The sequence below is a fragment of the Budorcas taxicolor genome, chromosome 11 (assembly GCF_023091745.1).
Source record: "Budorcas taxicolor isolate Tak-1 chromosome 11, Takin1.1, whole genome shotgun sequence".
In the NCBI taxonomy this organism is placed as follows: domain Eukaryota; kingdom Metazoa; phylum Chordata; class Mammalia; order Artiodactyla; family Bovidae; genus Budorcas; species Budorcas taxicolor.
This window is the reverse complement of record NC_068920.1, coordinates 63,661,928-63,676,145: the sequence shown is the minus strand read 5'-3', so window position 1 is coordinate 63,676,145 and position 14,218 is coordinate 63,661,928. Positions and strand designations below refer to the sequence as shown.

The 14,218-nt window shown below is 42.7% G+C and overlaps 1 protein-coding gene across 1 annotated transcript in view; it reads left to right on the top strand.

The window, feature by feature from the left end:
• Positions 1-14,218, top strand: part of LOC128056406 (cytochrome c oxidase assembly factor 5) — a 32,876-nt gene that overhangs the window by 14,991 nt on the left and 3,667 nt on the right. Inside the window, exon 2 of the mRNA XM_052649168.1 lies at positions 13,941-14,024. Coding sequence (XP_052505128.1) covers positions 13,941-14,024 — 84 coding nt within the window. The remainder of the gene's footprint in view (positions 1-13,940; positions 14,025-14,218) is intronic.

Here is a 14,218-nt window from a genome sequence, read left to right as displayed (position 1 = left end):
GGGCGTGACATGTGCTCGTGTTCCGGTAGAGGGACGTCAGTTGTCTCCCCACCCACGGCAGGGCTGAGTGAGGTGGTTTGTATTTCTGTCCTGTTTACTGTTTGGATGAGGCGTCCCGCGCAGGGCTCTTTTGGCAGCTGGGCGGTGCTGGGTCTTGTGTGCACGTGCTGGCTTTGTGGGAGCTCTTTGTTTGATGCTCCCTGGGGTCACGAGTTCCCTGGTAGTCTAGGGCCTTGGAGTCAGCGCTCCCACGCCAAAGGTCAGGGCTTGACCACTTGCTGGGAATGGACATTCCACAGGTAGTTTGTTGTGACATTAAATGGGATTAAAACAAATAACACAAAAACGAGAAACAAAAGACACACCACAGACAAAGGTCAGTTATAAAATCAGGCAATTGCTAACTAAAATAATGGAATATACATACATAAATATACACCCATAAGCAAAGCCAAACGGTCCAAAAAAAATAAAGTACAATGGATTGACCCATGAACAGAGGAAACCAAAAATAATATCCATCAGTTAAGAACGAAAGTAACCTAATGCACAAACTGGAAAACAAACTAAAGCAAGGTGCAAACTGGGGATTAAACCAACAAAAACAAACTAACACGCGCGGTGAGAGAAAGAGAGTAGGAGTGCGAGGCTAGATAGAGGCAGATGAAGAAGACGCAGTGAAGGTTAGCCGCAGCGGGGACAGAGCAGGAGGAGAGCAAATGAAGGAATACGTGTAGAGAGAGCAGTGACATTTTAAAATTTGAAAGCTGAACTTAAAGGAAAAGGATAGGGGAAAAAGAGAAGAAGAGAAAAAAGAAAACTCCACAGAAGCATGAAAGGCCGATGTAGAGGCAGAAGTATGTAACAGAAATAGAGAGTGTGATTTTAAAAGTTCTGAAAAGCTTAAATAGAGCTAAGAGTGCTAATAAAGTCAACGGATACAACAGCAGATGAAAAATTTAAAAAAAATCCAATGAAAAAGAAAAAAAAATCCAGAAGCAACCACAGAACAGTCAAAGTATAAGCATAATAAATGTCTTTCTTGAGTCTCTGCCATCAGCATCCTTTCCCTCGTTGGGAGTCACAGCCCACCTTGCCTCCCTAGAATGCACGCCAGCACTGGGCTGGTGTCTGGGTCTGCTGTGGGGGCAGCTCAGACTCACATCTGGTCCTACTCCTGTGTGTTCTTGCCTCCAGTGTCCACAGCTGTCAGAACGCACGTGCATTTTCTTTTGAGAGAGTTCTCAACGTCCTTTTATATATTCCATAGATACAGAGTCTGCGTAGCTGATTGTACGGATTTAATCCACAGTTTGTACAGCTAGTGGGAAGGCTTTGGGTCTTCTTCCTTAGCCAGGGTGCCCTGGTTTCAGTTGGGTTTGATCTCCGCCTCTGCATGTGGGTCGTCTTAGAGGGCTCCCTGGCTTGGGTCCTTTTCCGTAGCTCCCCAAGTCAGGCACATAAAGGGACTCCCCTGGCTGGAGTCCTTCCCTTGTTTCCCGAGTCAAGAGCTTGAAGGGCCGGTGTCTCTATTGTTCAGCTACTGGTGTTGGCATGTAGCGAGAGAGATGCTACGGTGATGGCTCCATCCCCTACACACGACTGAGCTTGTTGCGTTCCCTCAGTGGCTGGTTTTCCTCCACAGGCTTTTCCCACCACAATCTCCTCACCTCCCTTCGGGCTGTCTCCCCACAGTCAACAGAAATCCGCGCCCTGGGATTGCTCTACAATCCCTGCGCTCCAGCTCCCAGCCACTGTGCCTTCTAGGGGTCCTGTCTGGGGTGTGTATGGCTGCAGCAAGTCTGTGCGATTCTCATTCCATTTAGACTGTCGCAGATCAGCTGCTTCACTCTCAGCATCAAATGTTTCTCCTCTGACACAAAGAGTTACCCCGATGTGAGGGTCAGACCCTTGCTTCAGTTCCCCCACCCACTGAGGGCAGGTCCAGTCCTGCTAACTCTCCTGACTCTCCTGTTTCCCCCTCCTTCCTTCGTCCTGCTGAGTTTTGCGTGGCTCTGTGTATTCTTTCCCAGTGGCAGGCACTCCTGCCCGCTCTCAGCTGGTGTTCTGCACGTGCTTCTGTGTCTGAGGGTGTGTTCCTGATGTGTCCATGGAGAGAGATGGACTCCACGTCCACCTACGCTTCCACCATCTTTTCTCCCCTTGGCTGGTTCTAACTGTTGCTTTCTGACCTGCATACAGGTTTCTTAGGAGACAGCAGAAGACAGGTAAGTGTTATGCCCGGTGTCCGAGTCCCCAAAACTGAGAGAATAAGACATCCACAGCAAAGCAAAAGCATAAAGGGGTTTACTGCTAGCTCGAGCCAGGGCTCCCGTCACATCCAACACAGTGGAGTAGAACAAGAGCCGAGCCCTGGATTACAGCAGTATTTATAGGTTTAGGACAAAGACAGGGAGTTGGCAAGGGCTTATTGGCTGCAGGAGTTTCCTGGTCTTTACTAATTGGCTAGATTTTTGGAGGCGTGGCCTTTCTTGGGGGAGGTTCATCCTCATCCTGATAGGCTTGAACCAGGCTACAGGGAGCATACTGATTGGCCAAGTCTTCGGTGTCGGCAGGAGGTGATCTCAGTTCCTCCTGGGCAGTGACTCATCCCTTCTGTGAAGGAGATTTAGGCCTACCGTGGCCCCTGAAGCCTGTCATGGCGCCGGCTAGGTCCTAACATTAAGGGGATTTGGTATTCCCATCTCTTTAATAATTTTCCACAGTTTGTTGTGATCCACAGAGTCAGAGGTTTATCATAGTCAATGAAGCAGAAGTAGATGTTTTTCTGGAACCCCCTTGCTTTATGAGCCAACGAATATTGGCAATTTGATCTCTGGTTCCTTTTCTACACCCAGCTTGTACATCTTGAAATTCTCGGTTCATGTAGTGCTGAAGCCTAGCTTGAAAGATTTTGAGCATAACCTTACTAGCTAGTGAACTGAGTGCAATTGTTTGGTAGTTTGAACATTTTTGTCATTGCCTTTCTTTGAGATTGGAATGAAAACTGATCTTTCCTGGTCCTTTACCCATTGCTGAGTTTTCCAAGTTTGCTGACATACTGAGTGCATCACTTTAATAGCATCATCTTTTAAGATTTTAAATAGCTCAGCTGGAATTCCATCACCTCCTCTAGCTTTTGTTTGTTTGTTCTTTGCTTCTTATGTTTTTATTTTTATTTTAAAAAATTAATTTATTTTAATTGGAGGATAATTACAGTATTGTGATGGTTTTTGCCATATATCAACATGAATTGGCCATAGACATACATGTGTCCGCCCCATCCTGAATCCCCTTCCCACCTCCCCACCCTGTCCCTCTAGGTTGTCCCAGAGCGCCAGCTTTGGGTGCTCTGCTTCATGCATCAAACTTGCACTGGTCATCTGTTTTACATATAGTAATATATATGTTTCAATGCTATTCTTTCAAGTCCTCCCATCCTCGCCTTCTCCCACTGAGTCCAAAAGTCTGTTCTTTACATCTCTCTCCTTTGTTGCCCTGCAGGTAGGATTGTTGGTACCATCTTTCTAAATTCCATATATATGTGTTAATATACAGTATTTGTCTTTCTCTTTCTGATGTACTTCACTCTGTATAATCGACTCCAGCTTCATCCACCTCATTAGAACTGACTCAAGTGCATTAGTTTTTATAACTGAGTAATACTCCATTGTGTATATGCACTACAACTTCCTTATCCATTCATCTGCCAGTGGACATCTAGGCTGCGTCCATGTCCTGGCTATTAGAAACAGTGCCGCAGTGAACACTGGGGTACTTTCAGTTCTCGTTTCCTTGGGGCTTAATGCCCAGCAGTGAGATTGCTGGGTTGCATGGCAGTTCTATTCCTGGTTTTTGAGGAATCTCCACACTGCTCTCCACCAACAGTGTAAGAGGGTTCCCTTTTCTGCATATCCTCTACAGCATTTATTGTTGGTAGACTTTTTGATGATGGACATCCCAACCCATGTGAGATAATACCTCATTGTGTTTTTGATTTGCAGTTCTCTAATGATGAGAAACGTCAGGCATCTTTTCATGTGCTTACTAGCCATCTGTATGTCTTCTTGGAGAAACGTCTGTTTAGGTCTTTTGCCCACTTTTTGATTGGGTTGTTCATTTTTCCTTTATTGAGCTGCTAAATATATTTTGGAGATTAGTCCCGTGTCAGTTGTTTCATTTGCTATTGCTTTCTCCCTTTCTGAGGGCTGTCTTTTCACCTTGTTTATAGCTTCCTTCATTGTGCAAAAGGTTTTACGTTTAATTAGGTCGCATTTGTTTATTTATTTTTTATTTGCATTACTCTGGGAGGTGAGTCAGAGTGTTCTGTTTTTGTCTAAGAGCTTTATAGTTTCTGGTCTTACATCTAGGTCTTTAATCCATTTTGAGTTTATTTTTGTGTGTGATGTTAGCAACCATTCTAGTTCATTCTTCTAAACATAGCTGACCAATTTTCCCAGTTCCACTTGTTGAAGAGACTGTCTTTTCTCCATTGTATATTTTTGCTTCCTTTGTCAAAGATAAGGTGTCCATAGGTGTGGATTTATCTCCGAACTTTCTATTTTGTTCCATTGATCTGTATTTCTGTCTTTGTGCCAGTACTGTCTTGATGACTGTAGCTTTGTAGTATAGTCTGAAGTTGGGAAAGTTGATTCCGGTTCCATTCTTCTTTCTCAAGATTGCTTTGGCTATTTTGGATCTTTTGTAGCTCATACAAATTGTGAAAGTATTGGTTTTAATTCTGTGAAAAATACCATTGGTAGTTTGATAGGGATTGCATTGAATCTATAGATTGCTTTGGGTAGTATATTCATTTTCACTCTATTGATTCTTCCAATCCAAGAACATGGTATTTCTCCATCTATTTGTGTTATCTTTGATTTTTTTTCATCAGTGTTCTACAGTGTCTGTATGTCTAAATATTTTATTCTTTTCAGTGCAGTGGTGAATGGGATTGTTTTCTTTATTTTTCTTTCTGTTTTCATTGTTGGTGTATAGGAATGCAAGGGATTTCTGTGTATTCATTTTATAGCTTTTGAATTTACTACATTCATTGATTAGCTCTGGTTATTTTCTGCTGGCATCTTTGGGGTTTTCTATGTAAAGAATCACGTCATCTGCACACTGTGAGAGATTTACTTCTACTTTCCCATCCTGGATTCCTTTTACTTCTTTTTCTTCTCTGACTGCTGTGGCTAGGATTTCCAAAGCTATGTTGAGGAGCAGTAGTGAGAGTGGGCACCCTTGTCTTGTCCCTGATTTTCGAGGAAATGCTTTCAAGTTTTAGCCGTTGAGGATAATGTTTGCTGTGGGTTTGTTGTATACAGCTTTTACTATCTTGAGGTATGTCCCTTCTGTGCCTACTTTCTGGAGAATTTTTATCATAAATGAGTGTTGAATTTTGTAAAAGGCTTTCTCTGCATCTATGGAAATAATCATATGGTTTTTATTTATCAATTTGTTGATATGGTATATCACATCGATTGATTTGTGAACATTGAAGAGTTCTTACATCCTTGGACTAAAGCCCACTTGATCATGATGTATGATCTTTTTAATATGTCATTGGATTCTGTTTGCCAGAATTTGTTGAGGATTTTTGCATCTATGTTCATCAGTGATATTGGCCTGTAGTATTCATTTTTTGTGTGTGGCATCTTCATCTGGTTTTGCTATCAGAGTGATTCATGTGGCCTTGTAGGATGAGTTTGGAAGTTTTCCTTCCTCTGCGATTTTCTGGAAGAGTTTGAGAAGGATAGGCATTAGCTCTTCTTGAAATTTTTGGTAGAATTCACCTGTGAAGCCATCTGGTCCTGGGCTTTTGTTTGTTGGAAGATTTTTGATTATAGTTCTGTTTTCCATGCTTGTGAATCTCTGTTTCTTCCTGGTTGAATTTTGGAAGGTTATACTTTTCTAAGAATTTGTCCATTTCTTCCAAGTTGTCCATTTTTTTGGCCTATAGTTGCTCATAGTAGCTTATGTTTGTTTGTATTTGTGTGTTGTCTGTTGTAATCAATTTCTCCGTTTTCATTTCTAGTTTTCTTGGTTTGACTCATCTCCCTCTTTTGTATCTTGGTGAGTTTGGCTAACGGTTTGTCTGTTTAGTTTATCTTCTCGATAGCTTTTTATTTATTTCTGCTGATTTTTATGATTTCTTTCCTTCTGCTGACTTTGGGGTTTTATTGTTCTTTTTCTAGTTTCTTTAGGGGTAAGGTTAGGTGGTTTGTTTGATTTTCTCTTGTTTCTTGAGCCAGGCTTGTATTGCTGTGAACCTCCCTCTTAGCACTGCTTTGCTGAGTCCATAGGCTTTGGGTTGTTGTGTTTTCATTGTTGTTTGTTCCTATGCATATTTTGACTTCCTTTTTCATTTCGTCAGTGATCTGTTGGTTATTCAGAAGCGTGTTGGTTAGCCTCCATATGTTTGTGTTTCCTTATAGTTTTCTTTTCCTGTAGTTGATATCTAATCTTACAGTATTGTGATCAGAAAAAGTTCTTGAAATGATTTCAGTTTTTTTTAAACTCACCAATGCTTGATTTGTGGCCCAAGATGTGATCTATCCTGGAGAATGTTCCATGCACATTTGAGAAAAAAGTGAAATGCATTGTTTTGGGGTGAAATGCTCTGCAGATACCGATTAGGTCTGTGTGGCCCAATGTATCACTTAAAGCTTGTTAATTTTCTGTCTGGACAATCTGTCCATTGGTGTGAGTGGGATATTAAAGTCCCCCAACATTTTTGTGTTACTGTCAGTTTCCCCTTTAATAACTGTTAGAACTTGCCTTATGTATTGAGATGTTCCTATGTTGGGTGCATATATATTTATAAATGTTACATCTTTTTTCTTGGACTGACCCCTTGATCATTATGTAGTATCCTTTTTTGTCTCTTATAACAGTTTTTATTTTGAAGTATTTTATCTGATAAGAGTATTGCTACTCCAGCTTTCTTTGGGTCTCCATTTGGGTGAGCTATCTTTTCCACCCCCTCACTTTCAGTTCGTATGTGTCCCTTGGTTTGGGGTGGGTCTCTTGTAGGCAGCATCATATAGGGGCCTTGCTTTTGTATCCATTCGGCCAGTCTTTGTCTTTGGTTGGAGCATTTAACCTACTTATGTTTAAGGTAATTATTGATAAGCATGATCCCATTACCATTTACTTTATTGTTTTATAGACCTTTTCCATGTTTCCTGTCAAGAGAAAACCTTTTAGCATTTGTTGAAGTGCTGATTTGGTGGTGCTGAATTCTGTTAGCTTTTGCTTGTCTATAAAGCTTTTGATTTCTTCTTTAAATCTGACTGAGATCTTTGTTGAGTCAAGTAATCTTGGTTGCTTTTTCCTTTCATCACTTAAATATAACCTGCCGTTTGTTTCTGGCCTGCAGAGTTCCTGTTGAAAGATCGATTGCTGTCCTTATGAGGATCCCCTTGTGTGTTATTTGTTGCTTTTCCCTTGCTACTTTTAACACTTATTCTTTGTGTTTAATTTTTGTTAGTTTGATTAATGTGTGTCTTGGTGTGTTTCTCCTTGGGTTTATCCTGTATGAGACTCTGTTCTTGGAGTTGGGTGGCTATTTCCTTCCCCATTTTAGGTAAGTTTTCGACTGTTGTCTCCAGTACTTTATCATGCCCTTTCCTTCTATTGTCTTCTGGAATGCCGATGATTCGAATGTTGGGGCACTTAACATTGTCCCAGAGGTCTCTGAGGCTGTCCTCATTTCTTTCTAGTCTTTGCTCTTTTGCGCTGTTTCATTTATTTATACCGTTCTATCTGCCAGCTCACTTATCCTTTCTTCTGCCTCAATTACTTGACTGTTGGTTCCCTCCAGAGTATTTCTCATCTCAGTTATTACATTGTTCATTCCTGATTGGCTGTTCTTTATTCCTTCTAGGTCCTTGTTAAACATTTCTTACGTCTTCTCAATCTGTGTCTCTAGTCTGTTTACCTGTATCTCCATTTTGTTTTCAAGATTTTGTATCATCTTTACTATCATGATTCTGAATTCTTTTTCAGGTAGACTCCCTGTTTCTTAATCTTTGGTTTGGTTTGGTGGTTTTTTCATATTCTTTCACCTGGTGGGTATTTCTTTGTCTTTTCATTTTATTTAGTGTGCTGTGTTTACAGTCTGCTTTCTGCAGGCTAGAGGGTCATCGTTCCTCTTAATTGTGGAGTCTGCTGCCAGTGGGTTGGGTTGGCCCAGTGGCTTGAGAAGGTCTCCTGGTTGGGGAACTTGTGTCTGTTTCCTGGTGAATGAAGCTGGATGTTGTCTCTCTGGAGGGCAGTGCAGTGTCCAGTAGTGAGTTTATGGGTTTGGTATACCCTTGGGCAGCCTTTTTTTTTTTAATGTTCAGCATTGTGTTCCTGCTTTGCTGGAGGATTAGGGTGGGGTGTGCTTGCACTGGAGGTTGCTGGCTCTTGGATGGAGCTTGATCTCAGTGTAGTATGGAGGTTTGGGGATAGGCCCTTATCTATTAATGTTCCCTGGGGTCAGGAGTTTTGTTATGGTCCAAAGTTCTGAAGTTGAGCCTCCTGCCTCTGGGTTTCGGTCCCCCCCTTTTACAGTAGCACCAAGACTTCAACCACACAGCACAGAAGATAAAACCACTAGGTTAATGGTGAAACAACCCTCCACAGCCAGAAACAAAGAGATTCACAGAGTTATACAGAGAAGAGAAGAGAAGAGGGAGAAAGCAGATAGATGTGATCAGGAGGAGAAAAGGGAGAGTCAAAAGGGAAGGGACCAGTCAAGCCAGTAATGAAATCCCCAAGTGAAAATAGACACTGAAAATTAGACTCTTAAAGATACAAAATTAATAACAAAAGCTCAAAAAGCAAAAATTAAAAAACTAAAGTAAAAATTAGACTCTCAGAAGTACAATATACAAAAAGCCAGAGTCAAACATAAAAATAAAGAATGTGGAATTTATTTTAAAAGTTTTTTTAAAGAAATATATAAGTAGGCTATTAAAAAAAAGTTAAAGGAGTACTAAAGAAGCATATTAGGACAATATGAGGGAAAAAAGAGCGAAGGAAGGGGAAAAAAGGGAAAAAAAGATAAAATAATAAGAAATTTAAAAACTAATAAAAACTTTAAAAATAATAACAAGAAAAACCCATCTAGAAATGTCTCTGGAGCTGTTATGGGTAGCGTGGGGTCAGTTCAGTACCAGACATTCCCTTGTTCCAGCTGGTACTTGTTCTCAAGTCTGTGGTTGCCCCTCAAATGTGCCATCACAGCTTAACTGCAGGCTTGGAATCCGTTGCACCTGCCAGCTCTGGAGCGGCTCCCCCTTCTTTTCATTGCAGGTCTCTCTTCAGTGTCTGGTTTCCGCCCTGACAGGAGAGGGTGAAAATGCCCACCAATTTGGGCTCACTTGCTCAGCTGCGCTTTGGAGGGGGAGGGGCACTACAAACGAAATGCCACCGCTTGTGTGGGGAGAACTTGGCAGTGGGCGGACCACATGGGGGCTGCCACAGCCCACGCGCCTCCCAAGCCCAAGCTGCTCAGCCTCCCGGGTGCACTGCGAGGGCACAGTCCCAGGTGGGCTGTGCATTTCCTCAGGGGAGCTGGGCTCAGGCTGTGACACTGCCGGCAGATGTGAACCATCCAGGATCCCAGGAGGACACGGTTAGCGGTTGGCAGCCTGCTAAGTGCTTGGTGGGAAGTTCGCTCCCTGGGACTGAGACTGCAGTGGTCCTTTGCGTCTCGCCTCTGGCTGCCCCGCCCCTGTCTCTGCCTCCAGGGAGAGCCACAAACAGCAGCCCCCCTTTGATATTTGCGAGGCTGCGACCCTTTGTTCTGTGAGTGCAACAGGGGTCACAGTGCGGCCTTAGAGCCTTCCCGAGGGAAAGGTCCTTTGTTTTTCTTTGTTTCGATGGCCTTCCCGCGGTTTGGGTTTTCGCCATTCCCCCTGTGCTGCGTCACATTGGTCCCCTCATTGAGTCCTCATGGCGTTCAACCCTGGTCTTTTCCCTAAGGACCAACTGCAGCACGCACCTCTGTGCCCAGCCCCACTCACTGTGGGTGGTTGCAAGCGTGGGAGCTGCTTCTTGGCTGGTAATTGCCTTTCGGCAGGATTTCTGTGGTGATTTTTAATGCTGCCTCTGAGATTCCAAAGCTCCCCACTGATCCCACCTATGAGAGGGTTTCCTGTTGTGGAAACTCCTCAACTCCCTCCCCAGGACGAGTCTCCGTCCGAAAATCCTTGGTCTCCCTTTTTGCCTTTACCCTTTGTGCTACGTAATTTCAGAGAAATTGGTATCTGGGCTCCTCTGCCCACGTTCAGAAGCTGTTTAGTGGAAGTTGCTCCACGCGCAGATGATCTTTTGATGTATTTGTTGGGGAGAAGGTGGTCTCCCCCTCCTGTTCCTCTGCCATCTTGGAACTGCTCCCCTTCTCTAGCTTTGTTTGTAGTGATGCTTCCTCAGGCCGACTTGACTTCACATTCCAGGATATCTGGCTGTACGTGAGTGACTACGCCATGATGGTTTTCTGGGTCATTAACACCTTGTTGGTACAGTTCTGCTGTGTATTCTTGCTACCCCCTCTTAATCTCTTCTGCTTCTGTTAGGTCTTTAGCATTTCTGTCCTTTATTGTGCCCATCCTTGCATGAAATGTGCTCTTGATATCTCTGATTTTATTAATGAGATCCCTAGTCTTTCCCATGCTGTTATTTTCCTCTCTTTCTTTGCATCGTTCATTTAAGAATCTAGTAGGCAGATCTAATCCCCTGAATCTATTTGTCACCTCCACTGTATAATCAGAAGGGATTTAGGTAATACCTGAATGGTCTAGTGTTTTTCCCTACTTTCTTCAGTTTAAGCCTGAATTTTCCAGTAAGGAGCTTATGATGTGAGCTAGGTAAGAGCTAAAATTTAGTACTATTTCAGTAGGTAAACATTCTGTTACCTCCACCAACTTTGTTCATAGTAATTCTTCTTAAGACCCACTTGACTTCACACTCCAAGATGTCTGGCTCTGAGTGGCCACACCACTGTGGTCATCTGGGCCGTAAAGACCTTTTCTGTATAGTTCTTCCGCATGTTCTTTCCACCCTTTCTTAATCTCTTCTGTATTTCTGTTAAGTTATTACTATAACATTTTATAGGAGGCAGTGACCAAAACATCCAAAAGAAAAAATAATGCTGAAAAGGAAAAGTTCAATTCAGTCACTCAGTTGTGTCCAACTCTTTGCAATCCCATGGACCGCAGCATGCCAGGCCTCCCTGTCCATCAACAACTCCCAGAGTTTACCCAAACTCATTGAGTTGGTGATGCCATCCAGCCATCTCATCCTCTGTCGTCCCCTTCTCCCCCTGCCGTCAATCTTTCCCAGCATCAGAGTCTTTTCAAATGCGTCAGATCTTTGCATCAGATGGCCAAAGCACTGGAGTTTCAGCTTCAACATCAGTCCTTCCAGTGAACACTCAGAACTGATCTCCTTTAGGATGGACTGGTTGAATCTCTTTGCAGTCCAAGGAACTCTCAAGAGTCTTCTCCAACATCACAGTTCAAAAGCATCAATTCTTCGGTGCTCAGCTTTCTTTATAGTCCAACTCTCACATCCATACATGACCACTGGAAAAACCATAGCCTTGACTAGACGGACCTTTGTTGGCAAAGTAATGTCTGTGCTTTTTAATATGCTGTCTGCTGCTGCTAAGTCACTTCAATTATGTCCAACTCTATGTGACCCCATAGACGGCAGCCCACCAGGCTCCCCCGTCCCTGGGATTCTCCAGGCAAGAACACTGGAGTGGGTTGCCATTTCCTTCTCCAATGCGTGAAAGTGAAGTCGCTCAGTTGTGTCCGACTCTTAGTGACCCCATGGACTGCAGCCTATTAGGCTTCTTCATCCATGGGATTTTCCAGGCAGGAGTACTGGAGTGGGGTGCCATTACCTTCTCCCAATATGCTCTCTAGGTTGGTCATAACTTTTCTTCCAAGGAGTAACAGTCTTTTAATTTCATGGCTGCAGTCACCATCTGCAGTGATTTTGGAGCCCCCCAAAATAAAGTCTGACACTGTTTCCCCATCTATTTGCCATAAAGTGATGGGACCGGATGCCGTGATCTTCGTTTTCTGAATGTTGAGCTTTAAGCCAGCTTTTTCACTCTGCTCTCACTTTCATCAAAAGGCTCTTTAGTTCTTCACTTTCTGCCATAAGGGTGATGTCATCTGCATATCTGAGGTGATTGATATTTCTCCCTGCAGTCTTGATTCCAGCTTGTGCTTCTTCCAGCCCAGCGTTTCTCATGATGTACTCTGCATATAAGTTAAATAAACAGTGTGACAGTATACAGCCTTGACGTACTCCTTTTCCGATTTGGAACCAGTCTGTTGTTCCATGTCTAGTTCTAACTGTTGCTTCCTGACCTGCATATAGGTTTCTCAAGAGGCAGGTCAGGTGGTCTGGTATTCCCATCTCTTTCAGAATTTTCCACAGTTTATTGTGATCCACACAGGCAAAGGCTTTGGCATAGTCACTAAAGCAGAAATAGATGTTTTTCTGGAACACTCTTGCTTTTTTGATGATCCAGTGGATATTGACTATTTGATCTTGGTTCCTCTGCCTTTTCTAAAACCAGCTGGAACATCTGGAATTTCACGGTTCACATATTGCTGAAACCTGGCTTGGAGAATTTTGAGCATTACTTTACTAGTGTGTGAGGATGAGTGCAATTGTGTGGTAGTTTGAGCATTCTTTGGCATTGCCTTCTTCAATTTAAGTCTCAATTAGGCAATAAGGAGTTCATGATCTGAGCCACAGTCAGCTCTGTCTTGGGTGGCCCTACATGGCATGGCTTGGTTTCATTGAGTTAGACAAGACTGTGGTCCATGTGATCAGACTGGCTAGTTGTCTGTGATTGTGGTTTCAGTCTGCCCTCTGATGTCCTCTCAGCGTTTGCCGTCTTTCTGCCGTCTTACTGGGATTTCTCTTAACGTTGGATGTGGGGTAGCTCCTCGGCCACTCCAGCGCCGTGCAGCCACCGCTTGCTGCAAGTAGTTGTCTGAAAAACCAGTGGTTGTCTGGGATTTACCTACTAAAATACTACTAAATTTTAGCTCTTATCTACTTTCACAGTTACTTTATCAAGTCAGAAATAGCACTAATCTTATAGCAGTACCGGCTACTGAACTTCAACAATATCCGGTCTTGTTGGCAGAAAGAGAATGGTTCAATCCAGTTTTCTTAAGCTCTTATGAGCTTTCACTGCTTAAAGACAAGTTAATTACACATTGAGCCCAGGAAGATCTTCCCTCACCAGTATATATAAATTCTGTTAAAAATTTCACTTTCCTTTTCCAATTCTTACTCAGTGAGCTTCTCAGAATAGAGAACTTGACTGTGAAGGTAAGGGGTGGGAAAATGCAAAGATGTGTTCCAGGTAGACTTGCTTGTGTAAAAAGATAATGTAATTGGAGACTTTAAAGCGACCTGATCCTGGCTTCTAGGACAGACGCCTCCCCTTTGCTCCCACAGTGCTGGTGGAGTCTCACCTGCATGTTCTCTCCCTCCTCCCTCTGCTGCTGTGTCATACACAGTATCCTGCCTGTCTTCAGGACTCCTTGAGTGTCTGAGTTTGGAAAACACTGAAGAACGCCCATTACTACTTTCACCTCCACTCTCTTCCTTTCTTACACATAAGGAGCTAGAGATCTCAGTTTCTAGATTTTTATATAAGCATTTTAAAGAAAACTGTCTCATGGAAACCAGTGTTTTCAAGAATTCAAGGGTATCCTGAAAGTGCCCCCAAATTATTTTACACATTTCTTATTTTACCCTTTTCTCCTTAGGTACCAACAGTTAAAATGATTTATGAATTATTTCTTATATAAATTACTGTTTTCTCCTTTTGCTTAGCTTAAAAAAAGATTGGACAGTTACTTTGTACTTTGTGAGAGAATTTCTCTTGTATTTATATTGTTTTTGTGTCATAGGAAGGAAAATCCCCTCGGCAGTGTCTGAAGGAAGGAAACTGCAAAGCTTTGAAATACTCATTTTTTGAGTGTAAAAGATCAATGGTAAGTAGCTAAAGATTTTTAAAAGCTTATGCTCAAAATCAGCTCTGTAGAGTTAAATATGTGAGTGACTTAGTAACTATAAATAGGTTGCAGTGATGTCACTTGGAAAAAAAGATGTATATTTTCTCACCCAGTGAATTAATGTGAGGTTCATGGAAACCCACAGCTGATGGTTCTATTATGCTGACCACAGT